This window comes from Corythoichthys intestinalis, chromosome 4, assembly GCF_030265065.1.
Source record: "Corythoichthys intestinalis isolate RoL2023-P3 chromosome 4, ASM3026506v1, whole genome shotgun sequence".
NCBI classification, from domain to species: domain Eukaryota; kingdom Metazoa; phylum Chordata; class Actinopteri; order Syngnathiformes; family Syngnathidae; genus Corythoichthys; species Corythoichthys intestinalis.
Window position 1 is genome coordinate 62,955,044 of NC_080398.1, and position 21,953 is coordinate 62,976,996.

At 38.8% G+C, this 21,953-nt stretch overlaps 1 protein-coding gene and 1 long non-coding RNA gene across 2 annotated transcripts in view; one reads left to right on the top strand and one right to left on the bottom strand.

Annotated features, from left to right (window-relative positions):
• taf2 (TAF2 RNA polymerase II, TATA box binding protein (TBP)-associated factor) overlaps window positions 1–21,953 on the bottom strand; it is a 125,873-nt gene that overhangs the window by 25,448 nt on the left and 78,472 nt on the right. The window contains exons 19-21 of the mRNA XM_057833537.1: window positions 20,808–20,933; window positions 13,862–14,002; window positions 9,022–9,132 (exon numbers count right to left, since the gene is read on the bottom strand). Of these exons, the coding sequence (XP_057689520.1) occupies window positions 9,022–9,132; window positions 13,862–14,002; window positions 20,808–20,933 (378 nt within the window). The remainder of the gene's footprint in view (window positions 1–9,021; window positions 9,133–13,861; window positions 14,003–20,807; window positions 20,934–21,953) is intronic.
• LOC130914393 (uncharacterized) lies at window positions 3,711–5,279 on the top strand. Its single transcript, XR_009062905.1, has 3 exons — window positions 3,711–3,782; window positions 3,978–4,094; window positions 4,366–5,279. It is a non-coding gene; the product is annotated as an uncharacterized LOC130914393 (long non-coding RNA).

The window sequence follows — 21,953 nt, forward strand, 5'->3', positions numbered from 1 at the left end:
TCCGTGCGAGCATCATTTGCTTCTAGCCATGGTACCTCCTGTAGCCACTTTTCAGCAAAAGTCCTTTTTTTTCGGTAGCTCCGGTGACGTCTCTGTCGTCTGTCTGTCTTTTGACAGGGGTGGGGGAACACGGAAGTAATTTAGTGATGGCCAAATGAAACCTCATGAAGCAATGAAGCTTTCCAGCCAATTGGTTTGCACATGTAGCAAAGCTTCATGGTGCTTCATTTACCCTATGGCTCCATCAAGTGGTCTAGAAGCCCAAGAGGTCAACATTGTTAAGAACTCAATGGCTATTTGCTTAAGACAAAGATATGAATGTGCTTGTGTTAGTAATTTAGTATGTGAACAAAATACAACAAGTGCTAAGGGTAATTTGTTATTCATTTTTATTTAGAAATAATAGCTTTCCCACAGTGGCTGGCTTTAAACAGTTTCTTTTTTTTTGGGGAAAATATTTCACCAGCTTTAGAAAATATTCTTTCACATGGCACAGATGAAGCAGGGGTGCAGAGAAATGTGAGTGCCAGTTTATATAAATTTGGGTAGGTATTATTTTGTGCCTCCCAGTACACTAATGGATTGTTCATTCTGTTGATGTTTGGTTCAGATAGGTACACACACACACTCACATTTATATTAAAGTAGTTTTTCTCCCTTACCTTATTGAAAGCAATCAAATCAAAATGTTCCCATACGGGGGAGGATCGCTCTTTTCGCGCAGGTTCCATCGCAAGCAAAGGACAAGGCTCGAAAAAAGATTGCACTGGTTGCACTGTTGCGCACAGATGTAACAAGTACAGGAGCCCGAAATCCACAAAATGTGAGATAACAGGCGATCGCCATTGCGTTTTGCAACCAATTTATACCGTAGTCTGTCCTGTTTTTGCAATGTGCGCCAAACGTTGGATCACTTCCGAAGCACTCACGAGATTCAGCCGGCCGCTGGCGAGGCTTCCCACGTCATCATTTCCGGGTTTTGCCGAAATGAAGCGCGCCTCGCTACAAGCTTCGTGGAAACCCCCCTCCCATTACTCGACACAAGCTTCGGAACCTCGGCTCATTTCGTCCCATCACTTAAGTAATTACTCAGTGTGGCCTGCCTCTTCAAAATTTTGAGAAGTTATTTTCTCGTGTCCGCCGCAAATACAGTGGTCAGCCATCGGTACGCAAAAGCGTATGGAAGCCGTTGAGGGCCAGCGCATTTGTCTATGTCCAGTACGCATGCGCGCATGCGGACCACTTATGTGCACCCCTGATTATAATAATTATAATAATTGCTCATTGCCTATCAGATTTTTCATAAAGCTTGACATTTTAAAGGCGGGTGTTAAAGCCCGACCCGGCCCGATCATTTAACTTGATTTCCAGAACCCGAAAAAAATACCCCAAAATTTTATGTTACATTTGTTAAGACTCAGGAGAAGGAGGAAATGCGGGGATGCGATACATGGTTGCGTTTTATGTGATCACATTTGTGACAATGCCTGTCCATAAAGATAACAAATTAAAGCCTGTCTTTTGTAATGAATTCTCCCAGTTAAAAAATAAACATTTCTATCTTTTATATTTGTGTGTCTATTCTATCAGGCGGATAGCGGATTTGACATTTATTTTAATATCTTCGACTTGGCAGAAAAAAAAAACATGTTTTCTCAATGTTTAAATTCTCAATGTTTAAATAGTCTATATATTTTTATGATCATTATAAATGCATTTACACAACGAAATAACGCTGGAAAGGTTTGTTAAATATATTTCTTGTATGAGAGCAAAGCGTTAAATATCATTTACATTCAGCGAAGCCGACACAGGTTTCTGTATAGCATCTTCAACAATCAATTCGAAGCCTTTCCATGCCCCACTCTTTTTTATATTCCTTAGTTTAACATCCATACATCGTTTTAGTATACATATATAAATATATATTTATTAAAAAAAAAAAAAAAAGTTAGCGAGAGAGAAGTCCGGCCAGACCCGAACGAAAATAATTGACATTTTGGGACCGACCCGGCCCGAAATTTAGTTCGGGCTTAAGAATTATACTCTACAAATAAAAAAGCTTGTTAAATTAAAGGTGCAATGCAACGGAAAATTGATCAGATATTTAAGAGAAAGGTTTGTTTTGTATATTTTATTTCATTTCATTTGGGTGGTTCAGAACACCTTCCATGCTAATGTGCACTTATTTTTGTTAGTTTATGTAAGGCTACTTATTTATTTCCTTATGATTAAAAAAGGTCTGTTTGCTTTGTCTTTAAAATATATTCCATTTCACTGTGCAGAATATATATTTGGAATTTGAATTTATTTTATTAACCGTCGACGGGATGTTGTGCTTGTCGACGGATTTACGTCATCGATGATGTCGACTATGTCGACTAGTTGGGACAGCTCTATAAGAAAACCTCAAAGAATTTTCCACATACATAACCATTTTGCTCAAGTATTGTTCATGATCTGTGATAGAGAGCACTTCTCTTTTATGGAGATAATGCATCCATCAAGATGCTAATTAGACAGCATGATGATTGGATTAGAAACAATATAAAGCCACTCTGAAATGTTCAGTTTTACATCACACCGTTAAAAGCATAAAAGTTCTGGAGTGGCCTACCCAGTTTACAGACCTCAACCAAATTGAAAACCAAGTTGAAACTCAAACATCACTGATCTAGAGGAGATCAGTGGGCCAAAAAATATCGACTAAAGTGTGTGTAGAGTCAGACCTGGTCAAGAAAAACAGAAAGCGTTTGACCTCTGCCATTGCCAACCAAGGCTACATTATAAATGATTAAAAGTAACTTTTTCTTGCTGCCCATTAAAGTACTTCTTAACCACCCATTTTCATAGATAATTGTTTAAAAACCATACAATGTGATTTCCTGGATTTACATTCTGTCTCTTACAATGATTGATAGATTAGTTTATGTACGTACGTACGTGCCTTTTACATGTAAAACGTCTAATTTGTTCCAAACTCGACTAAAACACAATCAATTTTACAGTATAGTAAAACCAAATTGAAATAATAGCAAAACACATTTGAATCATTCAATAAACTTAACCGTTAATACCTGTAATGAAGTAGATAATGGAAGATAATTATGGAGGACCAAAGCTGCCGAAATTAAAAATAAAAGTAATTAAAAATAAATCAATAAAAGGCAAAATATAAACGACTATGAATACAAAATGAAAAATAGGATACAAAAATTAAAAATACAAAAAAAATATATGGAAATAAATAGCTACTTAAATAAAAGTAGAAATAAAAAATGAATATATATACAAAAATAAGAAATTACATTAAAAATGTAAGAATAAATACAAAAATAAATGTGGAAATAAATACAAAAATAAATATATCGACTGAAATAAATGTCAATCAATAAATAAAAGCGCTTTGCCTTATATTTACTTATTTCATTGACAGCACGACCGTGCAAGTGGAAATACTATTCAAATGAGGAGGCGTTCCTACGGGTGCAATGGGTTGAACTATTTGCTTATTGGTTGATCGACATTCTGAAATCTACTAGCCATGCCTGCCACCAAAGACGTAACTTTACAGTTATTGATTTAGCCGACCTACATGGTGTGAAGTGAGAGAATATCCACCGTTGAATGTCAGAGCATGGTATAAGGTGAGTTTGTATGTTAGTGGCATTTTTTAAAATGAAAACTTGGTTATTCGTATGGTTTACAGTTATCGATTTAGCCGACCTACATGGTGTGAAGTGAGAGAATATCCACCGTTGAATGTCAGAGCATGGTATAAGGTGAGTTTGTATGTTAGTGGCATTTTTTTAAATGAAAACTTGGTTATTCGTATGGCATGCTGCACTCTCTCTATATCTGACTACCACGGGTATCAAAGCTATTTGTAACTGCTCCAGTGTAGCTTAGCAGAAGTTACAACTAAGTTCTCATGAAAGCAAACGATATTCCTGCTCACCATGTAACGTTGTTTTTAGAGTTTCTGACCTGAATAATTCCACTGACATCGCAACGTTGGATGCTGGATGATTACAGAGATCCCAGGATCTCCTCAAAATTCTGGTTTCAAAATGATGCAAGGACAAAGGTTCAAAGTAAGTGAATGTCATTAACTAATTTGACTTGGACTATAGTTTTCACTCATTCAATGGTAAATGGTAAATGGTGTTATACTTATATAGCAATGAAGTGTCAAGAGGAAATATTTGTTTAAAAAATACCAAACAAGCCGAATCATTATTTTGCCATGAGGGTTAAACCGTTTTGTTAATTCAAGTCCTGTTTAAACACTAGAAATTACTTTTTCAGCTTTTATGCAATGCAACTTTTTAAATTGCAACTTGTTTTCCTGTTTTTTCATGGAAGACTTCGTGTGCAAGAATCCATGCGACGTCTGGATCCACCGGGAATTGTCCGCACACTACAACTACAAACTGTTCGGCGTAGAAGATATTCTGTGCCAGCCCCCAACAGTCAAAGGCATATCTATGGCAACCATAAACTCAAAAATTAAGGCTCTATGTTGGGGAACTAGGAAGGAAGTACAAAAATAAATTAAGACCATATTTTTTTCACCCATTTTGGAAAGGTAAACCCGTATATAATATAGACCATATTAAATTAAGTTTAAATATTTCATGCTTTTATTTTTTATTACGCGCTAGGAATCAATTGTGATTGGGAGTGCTTTCGCTGCCAGCCTCTCCCAGCAAAATGGATTGGGTGTCAAGCGCTGTCAATGGCAGCCAATGAGTTAAATGAACGACTGAACGGGTTAAGTCTAATGGCAAAAATTCAGAACTTCCACTTTAAGGTTATGTGTAAAACGACCTAAAAGTAACATCTGAGTGTCACCCTTTCCATTTTGCAGTCTTGTCCATTGTCCTCAACAATTTTTTCCCCCTTCTTAATAATATTATATAAATAAACACTTTCACAGTTTAGGCACATACAAGTTAAGCTAATCAATAAATTTGCCATATAGGATGTGTGCATGCTTAGTTATATTTCAGGACTAGTTGGTTCAACTTTACATTACATATTTGGAGTTTTATGTGATGGTCCACATGGTCATCACCCCCATGTAGGTGTCAGTCCCTGAAGTGCAGCTGCAACAAGCCTTGACTCCTGAAGAAATTCAGCAGATGTCAGAATTTTCTAATTTATTGAATGTCTACAGCGAGACCATCAATCCTGCATCAGATATTTGGACTTGTTTGAAATGACAGCATAGCATGTTGGTTGTGGTTGATGTGACAGTACTTCACCAATGTGCAGAAATAATAAAGGCAATGATTGTTTTTCTGCAAAGTAACATTTTATTGATGACCAGTGTAATACAATACAAATAATAAACAGGCAATTGATCTAAAAAAAGACTTCCAGCACAACTAACTCGTTCATCAATGCAAAAAAAAAAAAACAAACAAAAAAAAAACCTGTCCGCTGGACACCAACATGAGCCACTTAAGGTCAGTAACTTTCTCCCCTAAAACTGGCCAGCTGCTCACCATCAGCATCCCCTGAAATGAAAATGTCTTCGGGGAGCTTTAGGGTAAAAAAGCACGTAGATGAGTGAGGACGAGAGATGTCTGTTATTGTTGAGGAACGACACCCCAACCTTCCTCGGAAGTATCTAGAAGAAAATAGATGACAACACAAGGCAAAATGGTATTTTAAAAAAAATAGCTACAGAAGCATTAAACGAGACACCAGCCGGTGCAGTCTACCTGAGCACCGAACACGAACACGAACTTGAATGTGTAAATTTCGCTTCACTAATTTGCACTAAAGCTAAACTATTCCTTGTGAGTTTAATATTGTTAGCAAATTAATCCGTGTCCCGCCTTGCCTCCCCTTCCTGAGATCCAATGCGAGGTATTAGCTTATTAAAAATGATATAGATTCAACATACCTCAACTGGACTTAAGTAAAAAGTTAAAAAAAAAAACACACCGAATTAAGCAAAAAGTTAAAAAACACACCAAATTACCAATTTAATACGTACCTTGTCCTCATCCAACCGACTGCCAGCTTCCCGTTCCCGTAGCGGCTTGGACGCCGACCTTCTCGTCCACTCCCATTATTTTATGAAGCTAGCAACAAGCAGCCAGGCAGGCCAGCAGGCAAAGTCGATCGAGAGGATCGCTGCACCAGCGTGTCGATCGACCAATGGGTGAATAGTTCAACACATAACCGCCCCCTGATTTGAATAGTATTTCCACTTGCACGTTCGTGCTGACAATGAAATAAATATAAGGCAAAGCGCTTTTATTTATTGACATTTATTTCAATCAATATATTTATTTTTCTATTTTTTTCCACAATTATTTTTGTATTTATTCTTACATTTTTAATGTAATTTCTTATTTTTGTATATATATTTTTATTTCTACTTTTATTTAATTAGCTATTTATTTCCATATTTATTTTTGTATTTATATTAAATTTTTGTACCCTATTTCATATTTTTGTATTTATATTCGTTTTTATTTTTCCTTTTATTGATTGATTTATTTTTAGTTTGGCAGCTTTGGTCCTCCATAGATAATGCCCCCCCACCCCAAAAAAAAAAAAAAAATTAAAAAAAAAAAAGAATTCGAGTAAGGCAATGCTTTTATTTTAGAGCTAGCAGCTTTGAGCACGTACGGAAGAACGTATTTATGCACACGAAGAAGCAGAGTCAATGAGAGAGAAAAAAAGTCTACGCCTGCCTTTTTAATTCAATTCAATTTTATTTGTAAAGCCCTATAGCACAACAAGGTTGTCTCAAAGGGCTTTGCAGAGGCAATATGATACACAATTAGAAACAGCAGATGATTTAGATAAAGTTCAAGTCCTTTTGATGCTTGTAAAACATCTACAGTGGGGAGAACAAGTATTTGATACACTGCCGATTTTGCTGGTTTTCCCACTTGCAAAGCATGTAGAGGTCTGTAATTTGTATCATAAGTTCTCTTCAACTGTGAGGGACGGAATCTAATACAAAAAAACAGAAAATCACGTATGATTTTTAAATAATAAATATGCATTTAATTGCATGAAATAAGTATTTGTTACATCACAAAAGTCGAACTTAATATTTGGTACAGAAACCTTTGTTTGCTTTTATAGATATCAAACGTTTCCTGTAGTCCTTGACAAGGTTTGCACACACCGCAGCAGGGATTTTGGCCCACTCCTCCATGCAGATCTTCTCCAGAGCCTTCAGGGCTTTTTCAGGGCTGCTGCCGGGCAACACGGACTTTCAGCTCCCTCCATAGATTTTCTATCTTTCTTTTTCTTTCTATCTATCGGGTTCAGATCTGGTGACTGGCTAGGCCACTCCAGGACCTTAAGATGCTTCTTACGGAGCCACTCTTTAGTTGCCTTGGCTGTGTGCTTTGGGTCGTTGTCATGCTGGAAGACCCAGCCACGACCCATCTTCAGGGCTCTCACTGAAGCAAGGAGGTTGTCAGCCAAGATCTGGCGATACATAGCCCCATCCATCCTCCCCTCAATACGGTGCAGTCATCCTGTACCCTTGGCAGAGAAGCAGCCCCAAAAAATGATGTTTCCTCCTTCATGTTTCACGGTTGGGATGGTGTTCTTGGGGTTGTACTCATCCTTCTTTTTCCTCCAAACACGACGAGCCGAGTTTAGACCAAAAAGTTCCATTTTGGTCTCATCCGACCACATGACCTTCTCCCATTGCTCCTCTGGATCATCCAGATGGTCAGTGGCAAACTTCAGACGTGTCTGGACATGCACTGGCTTCAGCAGCGGGACCTTGCATGCGCTGTAGGATTTTAATCCATGACGGCCTAATGTGTTTCCGATGGTTTTCTTCGAGACTGTGGTTCCAGCTCTCTTCTGGTCATTGACCAGGTCCTGCCGTGTAGTTCTGGGCTGATCCCCCACCTTCTTCATGATCAGTGATGCCCCACGAGGTGAGATCTTGCATGGAGCCCCAGAACGAGGCAGATTGACCGTCAACTTGAACTTCTTCCATTTTCTAATAATCGCTCCAACAGTTGTTACCTTCTCACCAAGCTGCTTGCTTATTTTCCTGTAGCCCATCCCAGCCTTGTGCAGGTCTATTATTTTATCCCTGATGTCCTTACACAGCTCTTTGGTCTTGGCCATTGTGGAGAGGTTGGAGTTTGTTTGTTTGAGCATGTGAACAGGTGTCTTTTATACAGGTAACAAGTTCAAACAGGTGCAGTTACTTCCGGTAATGAGTGGAGAACAGGAGGGGTTCTTAAAAAAGAACTAAGAGCCAAAATATTTACTAGTTGGTAAAGTATCAAATACTTATTTCATGCAGTTAAATACAAATGTATTATTTAAAAATTATACAATGTGATTTTATGGATTTTTGAATTAGATTCCATCCCTCACAGTTGAAGAGAACTTATGATACAAATTACAGACCTCTACATGGCTTCCAAGTGGGAAAACCAGCTAAATCGATAGTATCAAATACTTGTTCTCCCCACTGTACAGGCAACACCTGTATGTACCATGTTTTATATCATTTTTTTTCCCTCTGTGTTATCACTTGTCATCGGACACTGAAAACGAGTTATGTCGTTGTTTTGGACGATGTGCTGACACTAACTAATGCATGCTAACTGTTTGTATAGGTGTTATTGCTTTATTAGAAGCTAATTATAATCTCAGATTCACATTGCTGTGAATATGTCTGTCATTGAGGAAGAGATAAGATTTATTTTCATTTTCACTCTGCAAAGCATTGGCAGCAAAACTCAGGAACTTCTGGCATCATCCTTTTGGATATTTGCTCGCTGTCGAGCTTATACTGAGCGCCAATGTCTTAGTGAGGACAGCACAGGCGCAACTTTTAACATTTTCGGCGAGTGGGAATTACGTATATTTCACAGTACGAAGTATATTTCAAATAGATTTTCATAATATGAAGCAGGGAAAAACCTTAAACAGAAGCGTTTGTACGTTGAGGTACCACTGTGTATATACACCCACATATAAAATTGTAAATGAGAGGCGTTGCTTTGTCTTTACCTTGTTCTTCCTGTTGTCGTTGTACTTGATAAGGTCAAGTATGAAGTTGAGGACATCTTTGGGACAGAGGTTTTGAACATCTCTAAGCAACGCCATTGCAACAGGCATTGTCTTGCAAAGAATACAGAAAAAGAGAACTTTAGGTGATAAAATGGTCCCTGATGTCAAGTCAAGTCGATTGATACAGCCCTAAATCACAAAAAATCCCAAAGGATTAACAGACAAACAGTTGACATTAAAATCTCAAACAAATAATAGTAGGAAGACTTACTAAAAATAAATATCAAAATATAAAATGTAACCATTTGATGCAAAAGTATACAAAAAAATTGTTTTTCTTTCAAGTACATGCTAAATGAAGTTGAAAAAGTTAAGACTTTAAGACCTTTAAGGGCGGGGGGTGTCACATGCAATTGTTACATTTAGGAGCTTTAAAAGATATTTCATAGGAGACTTTCTAAGGACGACACGAGTTGGCAGAAATGGCTTGACTGAATTGAAAGTAGATGGGGGAGAAGAGAGACAGAGAGAGAGAGAGACAGCGAGAGAGAGAATTCTATATTCAGCTGTTGGAGACAGCCATGATGCCAAGACAAGTTTATATGAAGTTGTGGATGAAATATACTACTTTCATAAATTGACTTACAGTGCCTTGCAAAAGTATTCGGCCCCCTTGAACCTTGCAACCTTTCGCCACATTTCAGGCTTCAAACATAAAGATATAAAATTTTAATTTTTTGTCAAGAATCAACAACAAGTGGGACACAATCGTGAAGTGGAACAAAATTTATTGGATAATTTAAACTTTTTTAACAAATAAAAAACTGAAAAGTGGGGCGTGCAATATTATTCGGCCCCCTTGCGTTAATACTTTGTAGCGCCACCTTTTGCTCCAATTACAGCTGCAAGTCACTTGGGGTATGTTTCTATCAGTTTTGCACATCGAGAGACTGACATTCTTGCCCATTCTTCCTTGCAAAACAGCTCGAGCTCAGTGAGGTTGGATGGAGAGTGTTTGTGAACAGCAGTCTTCAGCTCTTTCCACAGATTCTCGATTGGATTCAGGTCTGGACTTTGACTTGGCCATTCTAACACCTGGATACGTTTATTTTTTAACCATTCCATTGTAGATTTGGCTTTATGTTTTGGATCATTGTCCTGTTGGAAGATAAATCTCCGTCCCAGTCTCAGGTCTTGTGCAGATACCAACAGGTTTTCTTCCAGAATGTTCCTGTATTTGGCTGCATCCATCTTCCCGTCAATTTTAACCATCTTCCCTGTCCCTGCTGAAGAAAAGCAGGCCCAAACCATGATGCTGCCACCACCATGTTTGACAGTGGGGATGGTGTGTTCAGGGTGATGAGCTGTGTTGCTTTTACGCCAAACATATCGTTTTGCATTGTGGCCAAAAAGTTCAATTTTGGTTTCATCTGACCAGAGCACCTTCTTCCAGATGTTAGGTAGAAGGTTAGGTGTGTCTCACAGGTGGCTTGTGGCAAACTTTAAACGAGACTTTTTATGGATATCTTTGAGGAATGGCTTTCTTCTTGCCACTCTTCCATTAAGGCCAGATTTGTGCAGTGTACGACTGATTGTTGTCCTATGGACAGACTCTCCCACCTCAGCTGTAGATCTCTGCAGTTCATCCAGAGTTATCATGGGCCTCTTGGCTGCATCTCTGATCAGTTTTCTCCTTGTTTGAGAAGAAAGTTTGGAAGGACGGCCAGGTCTTGGTAGATTTGCAGTGGTCTGATGCTCCTTCCATTTCAATATGATGGCTTGCACAGTGCTCCTTGAGATGTTTAAAGCTTGGGAAATCTTTTTGTATCCAAATCCGGCTTTAAACTTCTCCACAACAGTATCTCGGACCTGCCTGGTGTGTTCCTTGGTTTTCATAATGCTCTCTGCACTTAAAAGTGCTTGTGACACGAAAAAGCATGTTTATTTCATAATACACGCGGTATTTTATGCTCCTGGATGATATGGACCGCTTGGATGTGTGTGGAAGCGATCGCTATATTTATTTAGTTTTTTGAATCCCGCGCCAGGAAAATGAGTGACTTCCGGCTTCGGTCTCGCATTGAGGAGGAGGGCGCTGTGACGTGTACGGTAGAAGACGTCCTCTTCACGCTACAGTGTACTGTTGTGTATGAGGACGAAGGATTCAGCTGATTTTGCGGATTAATACTTTTATTTTTTGCATCACGCCAGCCAAACGGCTGCAGAAAAATCATTCTGTATGCGGGAGAGGCGTATGCGCCTTTTTGGAGTTTCAAAAGGTTCCCATTCACCGTGGATATTTACTGTGGGACCATTGGACTTACAAGGAAGTGAGTAAACATCTTGTTTTGTATTATGTCAAATACGAATACAGTGATTACAAAGTAAACACTATAAAATTCCTTTAAATAAAGGACTACTTACGTTTGATCATTGATAGGCATGTAAAAAGCTATCCTCACGCTCATTAGCAGTTAGCTGTTAGCACGTTAGCTACACAACAATTCCAGCCACCCTCCTCCAGGGAACGAACTGTAAATTGCTCTCCGCCGGGCGGTTTGCCAATCCGCAAAGAAACTCGACAACCGGGTCGTCATGTCAAATAATCCAGGCTAGTTATGTGTGATTTTCCACTTCGAAGACTTTGAAACATCCCTCGGTTCGGGTTAGCATGTCGGCTAGCTGTCACTCCTTCTGGTCTGTTTACATTCTCCGAAGCCGGGGAAGGGAAATGACATATGTCCGATTTAGGTGTCATAAAATATCGTTCGGCAGGTGTGACAGTAAAGGTAAAGTCGACTGTTTTGACCATTATGGAGTAATTTTGCCATGTCGTCTTGAATAAATGGATTTTTATTATTTTATATTCCATTTAGCACAAGTTATTTGTCATGACCATGCCATTTATTTAGCAATTGGGGAAAGTACTTGGGTGAAAAGAATATCCTGTAAAAATATTGAAGTAAAGAGACAGAAACAATGACATTTTGCCGCTCTCTTCGTCGCGTTTTCCTCATTGTGAATAGTTCCCCCTCGACGGGCTGACTGGTCCTTCTCAAGCCATTTATATAGCTATTGGGGAAAATACTTGGATAAAAAGAATATCCTGTAAAAATATTGGGAGTAGAGAGACTGAAACAATGACATTTTGCAGCTCTTTTCGTCTCGTTTTCCTCGTTCTGAACAATTCCCCCTCAATGGGCTGAATAGTAAAACCGATGAGCCTAGTCTACCGCTGACGTCATCCACCTGTTGGGGACGCTAAAGCCCTATAATTGTAGGCGTGGCTAACCGGCAGATTAAAAGACTAATTTCTCGTCATCTGCGCTTTGCTAAATTGTTGTATATGGTCGAATCGTCTCAAAATATGATTCTAATTCACATAATAATGCCATTTAAGACTTTTTTTCTGGTGTCGTATGCTCTTTAAACAGAACCCTGAGACTATCACGGAGCAGGTGCATTTATACGGAGACTTGATTACACACAGGTGGATTCTATTTATCATCATCGGTCATTTAGGACAACATTGGATCATTCAGAGATCCTCACTGAACTTCTGGAGTGAGTTTGCTGCACTGAAAGTAAAGGGGCCGAATAATATTGCACGCCCCACTTTTCAGTTTATTTGTTAAAAAAGTTTAAATTATCCAATAAATGTTGTTCCACATCACGATTGTGTCCCACTTGTTGTTGATTCTTGACAAAAAAATAAAATTTCATATCTTTATGTTTGAAGCCTGAAATGTGGCGAAAGGTTGCAAGATTCAAGGGAGCCGAATACTTTTGCAAGGCACTGTAAGGTAAAATTGTTACTCGATTTTGCTGTAGAATGATACTAAATGCCTGAAAACTAGGAGATGTCCACTTTAAAGGCTAAAGCAACAATGCATATTTCTCCCTTTCCAAGAAAAGAAAACAAATCCTCTACATATAATAGATTGTGAAACACCATCACACCAAATAAAAGCCGCTTTGCCTTGCAAATGAAATTTTTGTTAAAGATTTAAAGACACATTCTAATTTATAATTTTATAATTTAACATGGCATTTACCGTAAATGAATATACACAGCTCATTATTTACGCAATATTTGCCAAAAGTCGTCTGAAATAGCATGTCAAATACAAATTGTTCCTTTACACTCTTTATTTTGAAAAATAAAACAGTTCTCCTGTTGTAAGATTGCGTAGTTGGAAATCCACAGAAAGGTATTTCAACTGAATGAATGCAATTCTGGTTGGAGCCTGTGAAAACTTTGAAAAGAAATACCTGCTTTCTACTTTCTTGCAGGAATGATGGATACTTTTGCTGAAAAAAGACAAGGACCCTCTTCACTGAAGCAGTTACAGAACAATCTCTCTTCTTAATGTTTACTTTAAAATCTTGTCCAAAGTACCCGTCATTTGACTCCAGAAGGTTATGCCGACGCTGATCAAACCGATTTCATTACAGGGTGTCCTTCTTTCCACAAAACGAGAAGGTTGCTTAATCTTATTGCTTCCTGCAAGGATTCTGAGCCAGCTATGCTTTTCTCATTAGATGTTCAGAAGGCCCTTGACAGGGTGGAGTGGGGCTACCTGTTTTTTTGTTTGTTTGTTTGTTTAATTTTGGACAAACGTTTTGATTCCAAATTAGTATCATTGATTAAACTTCTTTACACATGCCTTTAGTATAGTTGGGGGCCCAATTTTCAACAAACATTACTAGAAACAAACATGATTAAACAGTTGGTATGAGTGTTTGTTGTTTTGTGAAAAGAATTGAATGCGGTAATTGGCATCCGGAGAAGACATTTTAAAACAGGTTGATTTTTTTTTCTGAATAAATTCTGTCCTACCTTTTGAAGAAAATAGCTCTGGAAGTTAATGAAGTTGTTGGTCTTGACGATATTGGGACAAGTTTTACAGCAGAACATTCTGGTGAACAGAGATTTCATAGCAGGTGGGCCCTGCCATGTGCTCACCATAGCATTGGCAATCTGCAATCATATGCAAAGAACAACATCCATTAAATATGACTCTTACCTGTCTCAGCTCAGGATCTGTCCCACTTACAGTCAGACCCCTTCTCAATAAAACACATATTGTCTAATTCTAGACCCATCTCCACTTGCCTTCCCTTTCTTAAGTCTTAGGCAAAGTGTTTTATTAAGTTAGAAACGTATGCTGTAATGGTCGTATTCACACCTGCCTGTTTGGTCTGGACCAAACCCAATTGGTTTGCGGTGCGCATCTTTTTTGCTGGTGTGAATACAAGCCAGCAAAAACAGGTGGTCTCCCTTACATAAAAAGATTGTGGTGCACCGCCACACCAAAATAAAAGCTGCCACGCCTTGCAAATGCAGGTTTTTTTTTTTTTTTTTTAATTTAAAGATACATCTTAATTTATAATAATACACCCTTAGAGACCAAAGTGCACAATGACATTACTCTTTCTGTGGACATCGGAAACCCAGCAGTGCTCGTTTTGCTGGACCTCACGGTGGCATTTGATACAGTTGACCAGGCAGTCCTTATATATCATTTAAACCACTGCATAAGCATCCATGGCACCGCTCTGCCTTGGTATAAGCCGTTATCTCGAACATAGGACCTTATCAGTAATGATTGGAGAACTTTGCTCCTCACAGCCTTCTCTCGCTTGTGGGATGCCACAAGATTCGATTTTAGGGCCTATTCCGTTTGCACTTTGTTGCCTTGGGGGTCGGTTATAATAAAACACATTTTTATGCCCATGATTTACAGATGTATTTGTCTTTTAGACCCAATGAACAAACTGCTCTCACTAAATTAATGGACTGTGATTCAGATATGAAGCAGTAGCTGCAACAATACTTTACCTTAACAATAGCAAAACTGGAATATATAATTTTATAATAATAAATAACAATATAATAATAATAATTATAATACATATATATATATATATATAATTATAATAATAATAATAATAATAAATGCGCTTGCCCCCAACGCTGATGCTCTAGCTCACTTTTTTTAAGACACATTAAAAAAAAAAAAAATCCTGGAGGTCATATTCGATAACAAACTTTGGGGAAAAAAAAGATTAGTTCTGTTATAAGGGCAAGTTCTTTCCAGCTCCACTTCTTGGCCAAAGTGAAGCCTTTTCTTAGCTGCCATGACCTTGAAAAAGCAAATCATGCCTTTATAAGCTCAAGGCTGACAACTGCAATGCACTTCATGTTGGTCTTTCCAGGTTCTCTATTTCATGTCTGCAACTACAGTGGCACCTATACCTACAAAATTAATTGGTTCTGGAAGTAGTTTCGTAAACAGACAATTCCATAAGTAGACGCACAACTTCCTTGTAAATGCCCTAATCCATTCCAAGCTGCCCAAAATTCAGACATATCTTTTGTAAAGCATAAAATGCATGAATAAATGTTACTATTTGATTATTGCACAATAACAATGAAATGAGAGTTGTGCATAACGTAAAAAAACAAAAAGAATAAAAGTTAACACACTCACGTAAAGTTGTCAGAACATGAGGGACGAATGAAGAGGACGCTGGAATACACACATACTGTAGCGGTCCCTCTTAGCCAATTGGATGCCAGGAAGAGGATAGGCAATAGCCAATGGCAGAGCAGCTATAAGTATGTTACATTCAGTAAACTCTGGGCGCTGCGAGTAGCAGCCTAGACTGTACTTTTGCATCCTGAAATTTGTTTTGTAACAAGAGGCAATATTTTCCCGCGTTAACCTGAAAATTCCTGATATCGAAACATTCGCAAATAGAGGTACCACTGTAGTTCAGAATGCTGCTGCTCAATTTAACCCGTACATTCAGACGTAAACCTATAACCCCGGTGCTATCATCACTCCACTGGCTTCCAGTTCATTTTAGAGGTGATTTTAAACCTTGACTCTTTAATTCTATTAAATGCTACTTTTTTTTTTTTTTTTTTTTTTTTTTTTTTAAGCCTTCCGTAATCCTGGCAGGGCTCTTCGTTCCTCCAACCAGCTTCCTCTTCAAGTTCCAAGGTCGAGACCTAAACAGTTGTTGTGGTTTTGTTGCCCGCAGGTTTTGGAATAGCCTGCCCCAACTAGGCATGTGCCGGTATGAGATTTTGACGGTACGATAACTGTGAGCAAAAATACCGCGGTTTCACGGTATCATGGTATTGCAATTATAGCTCCAAAATTTTGAGATGTATGGGTTTTTAAAAAAAAAAAAAAAACTTTTTTCCATTGAACAGATTTTTTTTCAGAACATATTTGCAAATTGGAAAATGAGTATAATGTGAAAATAAATTAATGTGAAAATAAATTAACAAAAAATAACAAATATTTTACATAAAATTAAAATAAATAGAACCTAGACTATACCCACAGCCACAGCTCAAGTTGCTCAATATTAGAGCAAGAACAAAATAATTGCTATAAAAAAAGTAAAAACACTTCTAAATAAAATTAAAAATATATACTGTATGACTTTTTTTGAGGGGGAGAAGCTGAAGTTTCGCCATTTTCAGCCACTGTGTCAACTTTCTTCTACATGATGTCATGCCTTTGTGTTAAAAAGAACAAAGAATTCATAAGCTAATAAGTTAGTTAAAAATGTATAAGTTAGTTAAAATGTAAATATTGTTGAGGAAAGGTTTCATCTAAAACAAAAAGTGAGGAGTGAGACCTCCTTTCGCAATTAGCGATCTTTGACGCGATCCTTTTTTTTTTTTTTCCTCCCCCCCTTCATTCAAGCTTATTTCTCACTCAGCGGCTGTGAGACATAAAACGTCGACGAAGCTGCTCTCCCAGCTTAGCCTAGGCCAGTGCTTCTCAATTATTTTCTGTCACGCCCCCCCAAGGAAGACGTAAATGTTTCGCACCCCCCCAAACTCTCTGCCGCCACTGTAAATAGTATCATTTGTCTATAAAATTACTATTATAAATACGCATCTGCCTAACATTGTGTCCTTTTTTTCTAATAAAGAAAAAAAAGTAACAGATCAACTTATAATAAAGTATAACTTTATTAACATTGTTTTGTTTGTAACAGAGAAGACTTGACGTGCATAAATTTGCCTGAATTAAAAAAAAAAAATTCACATCCAAACTAAAAAAATACACTCAAGGTACATTTTTGACCATTTGATACAGAAAAATAAAATGTAATAAAATCAGTAAATAATAACAAATTAAAATTGATTAGAAACATTCACTCATGAGGACAATGTGCCAAAAAATTTGACCGAAAAAACAAATCTGAATTAAAGAAAAAAAAAAAAAAGTGTCCTTGGAAAGGACAGTTTTTATTTTTGCTGCTCAAAGTATTTACCTCCTTTGCAATGGTGTGGAGTTATTTTGCAATGAGCATGCTAACAATGCTCACTGGCTTACTGATATAACACTGACAAAGCAGGACGATTGTTGGCAATATTCGGCACGTTTTCACTGAAAAAAATCAAGCGGCTTAACAATGAGATTGGGGTCTAATGTCTTTAAGTGACGTCTTAATTGATTTGGCTTCTGGCTGTCTACTATAATTATTTTTAGACACAGTAAACAGTGGTCTTTCATCATCACCCACTGTATTAAAAGTCAAAGCTAAAAGGCAAACGGCACGAAAAAAGCGCATTCACGGCGGCCGAGGTAGAACCGTAGGTGAGGGCGGTCGTCGTGACGATCCCAAGCCGAAAATGGCACTTCTCGGGCGGCGACGTGAGAACCAGACAAGACAGTGGGTCGCTGCGTGAGTGAGTGAGTCCGGTCGGAAAACGGCTTTCGAAAACGGCGGTGGCACGCTGCTCTTCATATCTGTTGTCTGTGTGTGCTGAGTGCTCTTCCTTAGTTCAAAAATACTGCGCGCACTCTGAAAATGAGAGCGCCACTGCCACCTACTGAGTGGATGTGCAAGTACACTTTATTTCCAGTACGGGAAAAAAAAAACATGTTCCCCGAGGTCACATGCGCCCCCCCGGCATCGCTCTGCGCCCCCCCAGGGGGGCGCGCCCCACTATTTGAGAAGTACTGGCCTAGGCTAACATTCGTCTTTGTAAGTTTTAGTTAGTTTGTATATTGAATTTGAAAGGAAAATGTATGTTTTGTTTTTGGCGACCTTTTTCATGGTGCTACTGCTATCCTGTTGAACCTACTCCCATGTGGAAAAATACAATTGTAAAACGTTTTAAATGTATTCATTTGTATATTTCACCACGATTTGACAGCTCAATAAATTGAAGAAAAGTACGCCTTGTGTTTGGAGGGTTTGTTTTTGGGTTTGCTGGCTGTTTAGCAGAATAGAGTCACTAACACTCACGGCAACAAACGGGAAGGGTGAGCGCTGCCGCACCAAGCCACTTCGGCTGCATTTTGGCACATGAAAAATAGCGAATACCGTACTAAGGTATGACGGAAAATTTTAGTGGTTTTGAAACCGCGACTTTTCACACCACGATAAACCTTGAAACCGGTAACCGGCACATGTCTAGCCCCAAGATAGGGTTAGGGTTTACACCAACACTAATCTAGGCCTTGCTGAGAGCAGGAATCATCCCCTAGGGCAGGGGTGCCCAAGTCCGATCCTCGAGAGCCCCTATCCAGCTTGTTTTCCATGTCTCCCTCCGTGAACACACCTCAATCAAATGATCAGCTCATCAGCAAGCTCTGCAGGAGCCTGATAATGATCCTGATTATTTGAGTCAGGTGTTTGGAGGAGGGAGAAATAGAAAACAAGCTTGATAGGGGATCTCGAGGACTGGACTTGAGCATCTCTGCACTAGAGTACCTACTATCCGTCGTAGGATGAATAATTCTTTTATGATAGGAAGTGACAAAAGCACTGTGAAAAAACTGAACCAAAGTTCTCATGAAAGCAAAAATAAGAAACCCTCAAATTTAATGTCTCAGAATGAAAAAAACACATGCATTTTCTGGGCCCCGCAACACATCGGCCGTAAGTGCAGAAATTTTGGTCTACTTTTGGTTTAGTTTTATTGTTATTGCCACTTCTGGGAAATGATTGGATGAACCTTTACCTATCGAAATCAAATCATGAGGTTTGGCAGGACCTGCTTGCTATTTTTGGCTCTTTGAAATGGCTGAACAAGCGCAACTTCAAAAAGGATCGCGTAAAGTGCTCATTTCTCATCAAAAACACATCAACAATAAAAAAAAAACAATAAAAACGTGAAATATCCCCGACCCAAAAAATTGCACTTTGTTCTGGTGTTTGAGTACAAATCAGTGCACATCAGTGCTCAAATTTATAAACAAAAATTTTGAACATTCTCACATTACAGCAAATTTGTAAACATAGGCATTAAAAAAATGTGTGGAAACATAGTTTGTAAGGGTTAATTTTATTTATTTCAAAATTATACACACCTAATAAACCAAGTTGAGAAGGGGATCAGTGTGCATAAAAACAAATCGAGATACTGTAGAATGGTCAATTAATTGTGAATTAAGATTTTTTTTCCCCACTTTGCTAAACAGGTAGACCAGACCTGATCTTCAAAACCAGAAACTGAGACAGATATGTCATCCTCTCGACACTTGCTACCTAAATATTTTAGTGGACTGGCACACGGGAATACTGTGGATTCCCGCGGTGGGCCGATAGGCCCGTGGTCAAATGAGCGGACTCTAAATAATTTAAGGGTCCACGTAATCCAAACATTACAGTAAATGCAGCGAGCAGCAAGGCAGTTCACTTCTGTGTGCTTGGTTATTCCTAACTCTTAAAAACACTGAACACTCTAAAATATGTAACACCTCTATTGTTCATTCTTTTAAAAATGAAATAAAGTCATCTGATCTTCAAACCGCTCCATCTACATGTGCGTTACGTGCGCTGTTACGTCAGTACAATATTATGCGATTCCCCTGAGCAACGGGTCATTTTAGTCGATAGCAGGTTAGTTTTCATTTTTGTGGCACTGTAAAATCCACAAATCTAAATAGGTACTGGCTAAGGTTGGTCAATGTTAATAGTGGACCTCTTGACTACTCCCATACTTAAAACTATAAATTTTGACTGTACAAATATTTGGAAAAATGAATAAAAGTCCTACAGGTGAACTTTATTCAGGCTACAGTTCTCATTCAATCGGTACTGTAAATTCACAACTTTGAAAAAGTTCTGGTCAAGGCTGGTGAATATTAGTAGTAGGGCTCTCAGACTACTCCCATAAGCAAAAACTATGCATTTTTACTTTAATTTAGAAAATTCGAATTGAAAGTCCTACATGTATATATTGATCAGGTTACAGTTCTCATTTTTGTGGCACTTTAACTCCACAATTCTGAATAAGTCCTGACCAAGGTTGGGGAATATTAGAGCTCTCTGACTACTCCCATACTCAAAACTGCATTTGTACTGTACCAATATTATAGCAAATTTGAAGTCCAAATATGGACTCTGATCTGGTTACAGGTTGCAGTTCTCATTTTTGTGGTAATGTTAATCCACAATTTTGAATATGTTCTTGCCAAGGTTTGTGAATATCAGTAGTGGACCTCTCCAACTACTCCCATACTCAAAACTATGCATGTTTACTTACTTTAATTTAGAAAATTTCAATTGAAAGCCCTTTATGCTTTGATCAGGTTACAAGTCTCGTTTTTGTGGGACTGTAAATCAACAGTTCTGAATAAGTTCTGGCCAAGGTTAGTGAATATTAGTAGTGGACCTCTCTGCGTTTCTGGCTGGATGGCTTCCAACACTGTCCATGAGGTCTTTCAATGACTCCCGGGCCACTCCACCTGTCCCTCTTTGCCTAAAATGCTTCGGATGACAGCCCGAGAGGTTTACCTTACCTTTGCCAAACAGAAGCAGGCCTGCATACGGACTTTGTAGAAACACTGTTCTTGTTCAAGAATGTCAGTTAGAGCCAGTCTGGAGGCAGGAGTTGGGCATGTTTCAAGAGCAGATATAGCCTCCTCCTAAAAAACATACAGCAAGAAATCAGCTATGAAATATGAAAGAGTATATTTTCCTATCATCGTGAATAATTATACTATTCATTCATTGCTGTTCCATTAGTCTTCAGGTTTGTCTCCAAACTGCCCGTCTTCTTTTATTTTCTTAGGGCATATTCACACCAGGAAACTCCATAGTTCACTTTCATTGGTGCATATCAAGTCAGGATCAGGAGGATCAGGATAGCTTTATTAGTCATTGACACCAACAGAAGACAACGAAATTGCGTTCGATGAGTGAGCATCAGGCCGCTGCAGACTTTCCGCGCCGCCAACTTCTCTCTCTTCTTCGGAAGTTACAGAGCAATTACAACAGTTACAGTACACACACATATCATACAACATAACAGGGATATGACACGACGCACAGGTCACGTGCAGGAATTTTTTGTACAACCAGTCAGGGCTGGAGGCAGGGGGGGGCAAAAATAGTAAGGAACGGCGGTGGCGGACTGGGAGAAGTTGTGTGTGAGTGTGTGTGTATGCACGAGTGTATCAGTATTTCTTCGTGTCTGTAGACAAAATAAGAGTCGCAGCGCCCTGCACCCGGCCTTGGGATAAGAATCAAGGGCCGTCTGTTCGGCTCTCTCCAGGAGGAGGGAGGGGTGGAAGGGTGTTCGGGAAAAGGGAACCGAAAATTAAAATCCAATTAATCCGAATAATTAATTTAATATGTCCAAAATACAGTTGGTCTTGAGTAAATTCACGATCCTCAGGGCGCAGGTAAGACCTGAGGTCCCTTAGGTCATTGCCAATAGTCCCGGTCTGCCTCGACAGTTCTGTCACCTGGCGCCAGGTCGCCTCCACTTTTCTCCATCCTTCCTTGGACCGAAACGTGAGTCCACCAGAGCCAGTTCTTGATCCGAGCCTCGAAGAGGTCCTCCAATGCCTTGAATCGCACCGTTTGATCCGTGGTCAATTTGTTGATTTCCTTGAAAGCTGCCATCTTGGAAACTTTTCGGTAGAACAGGGTGTCACCTAAAC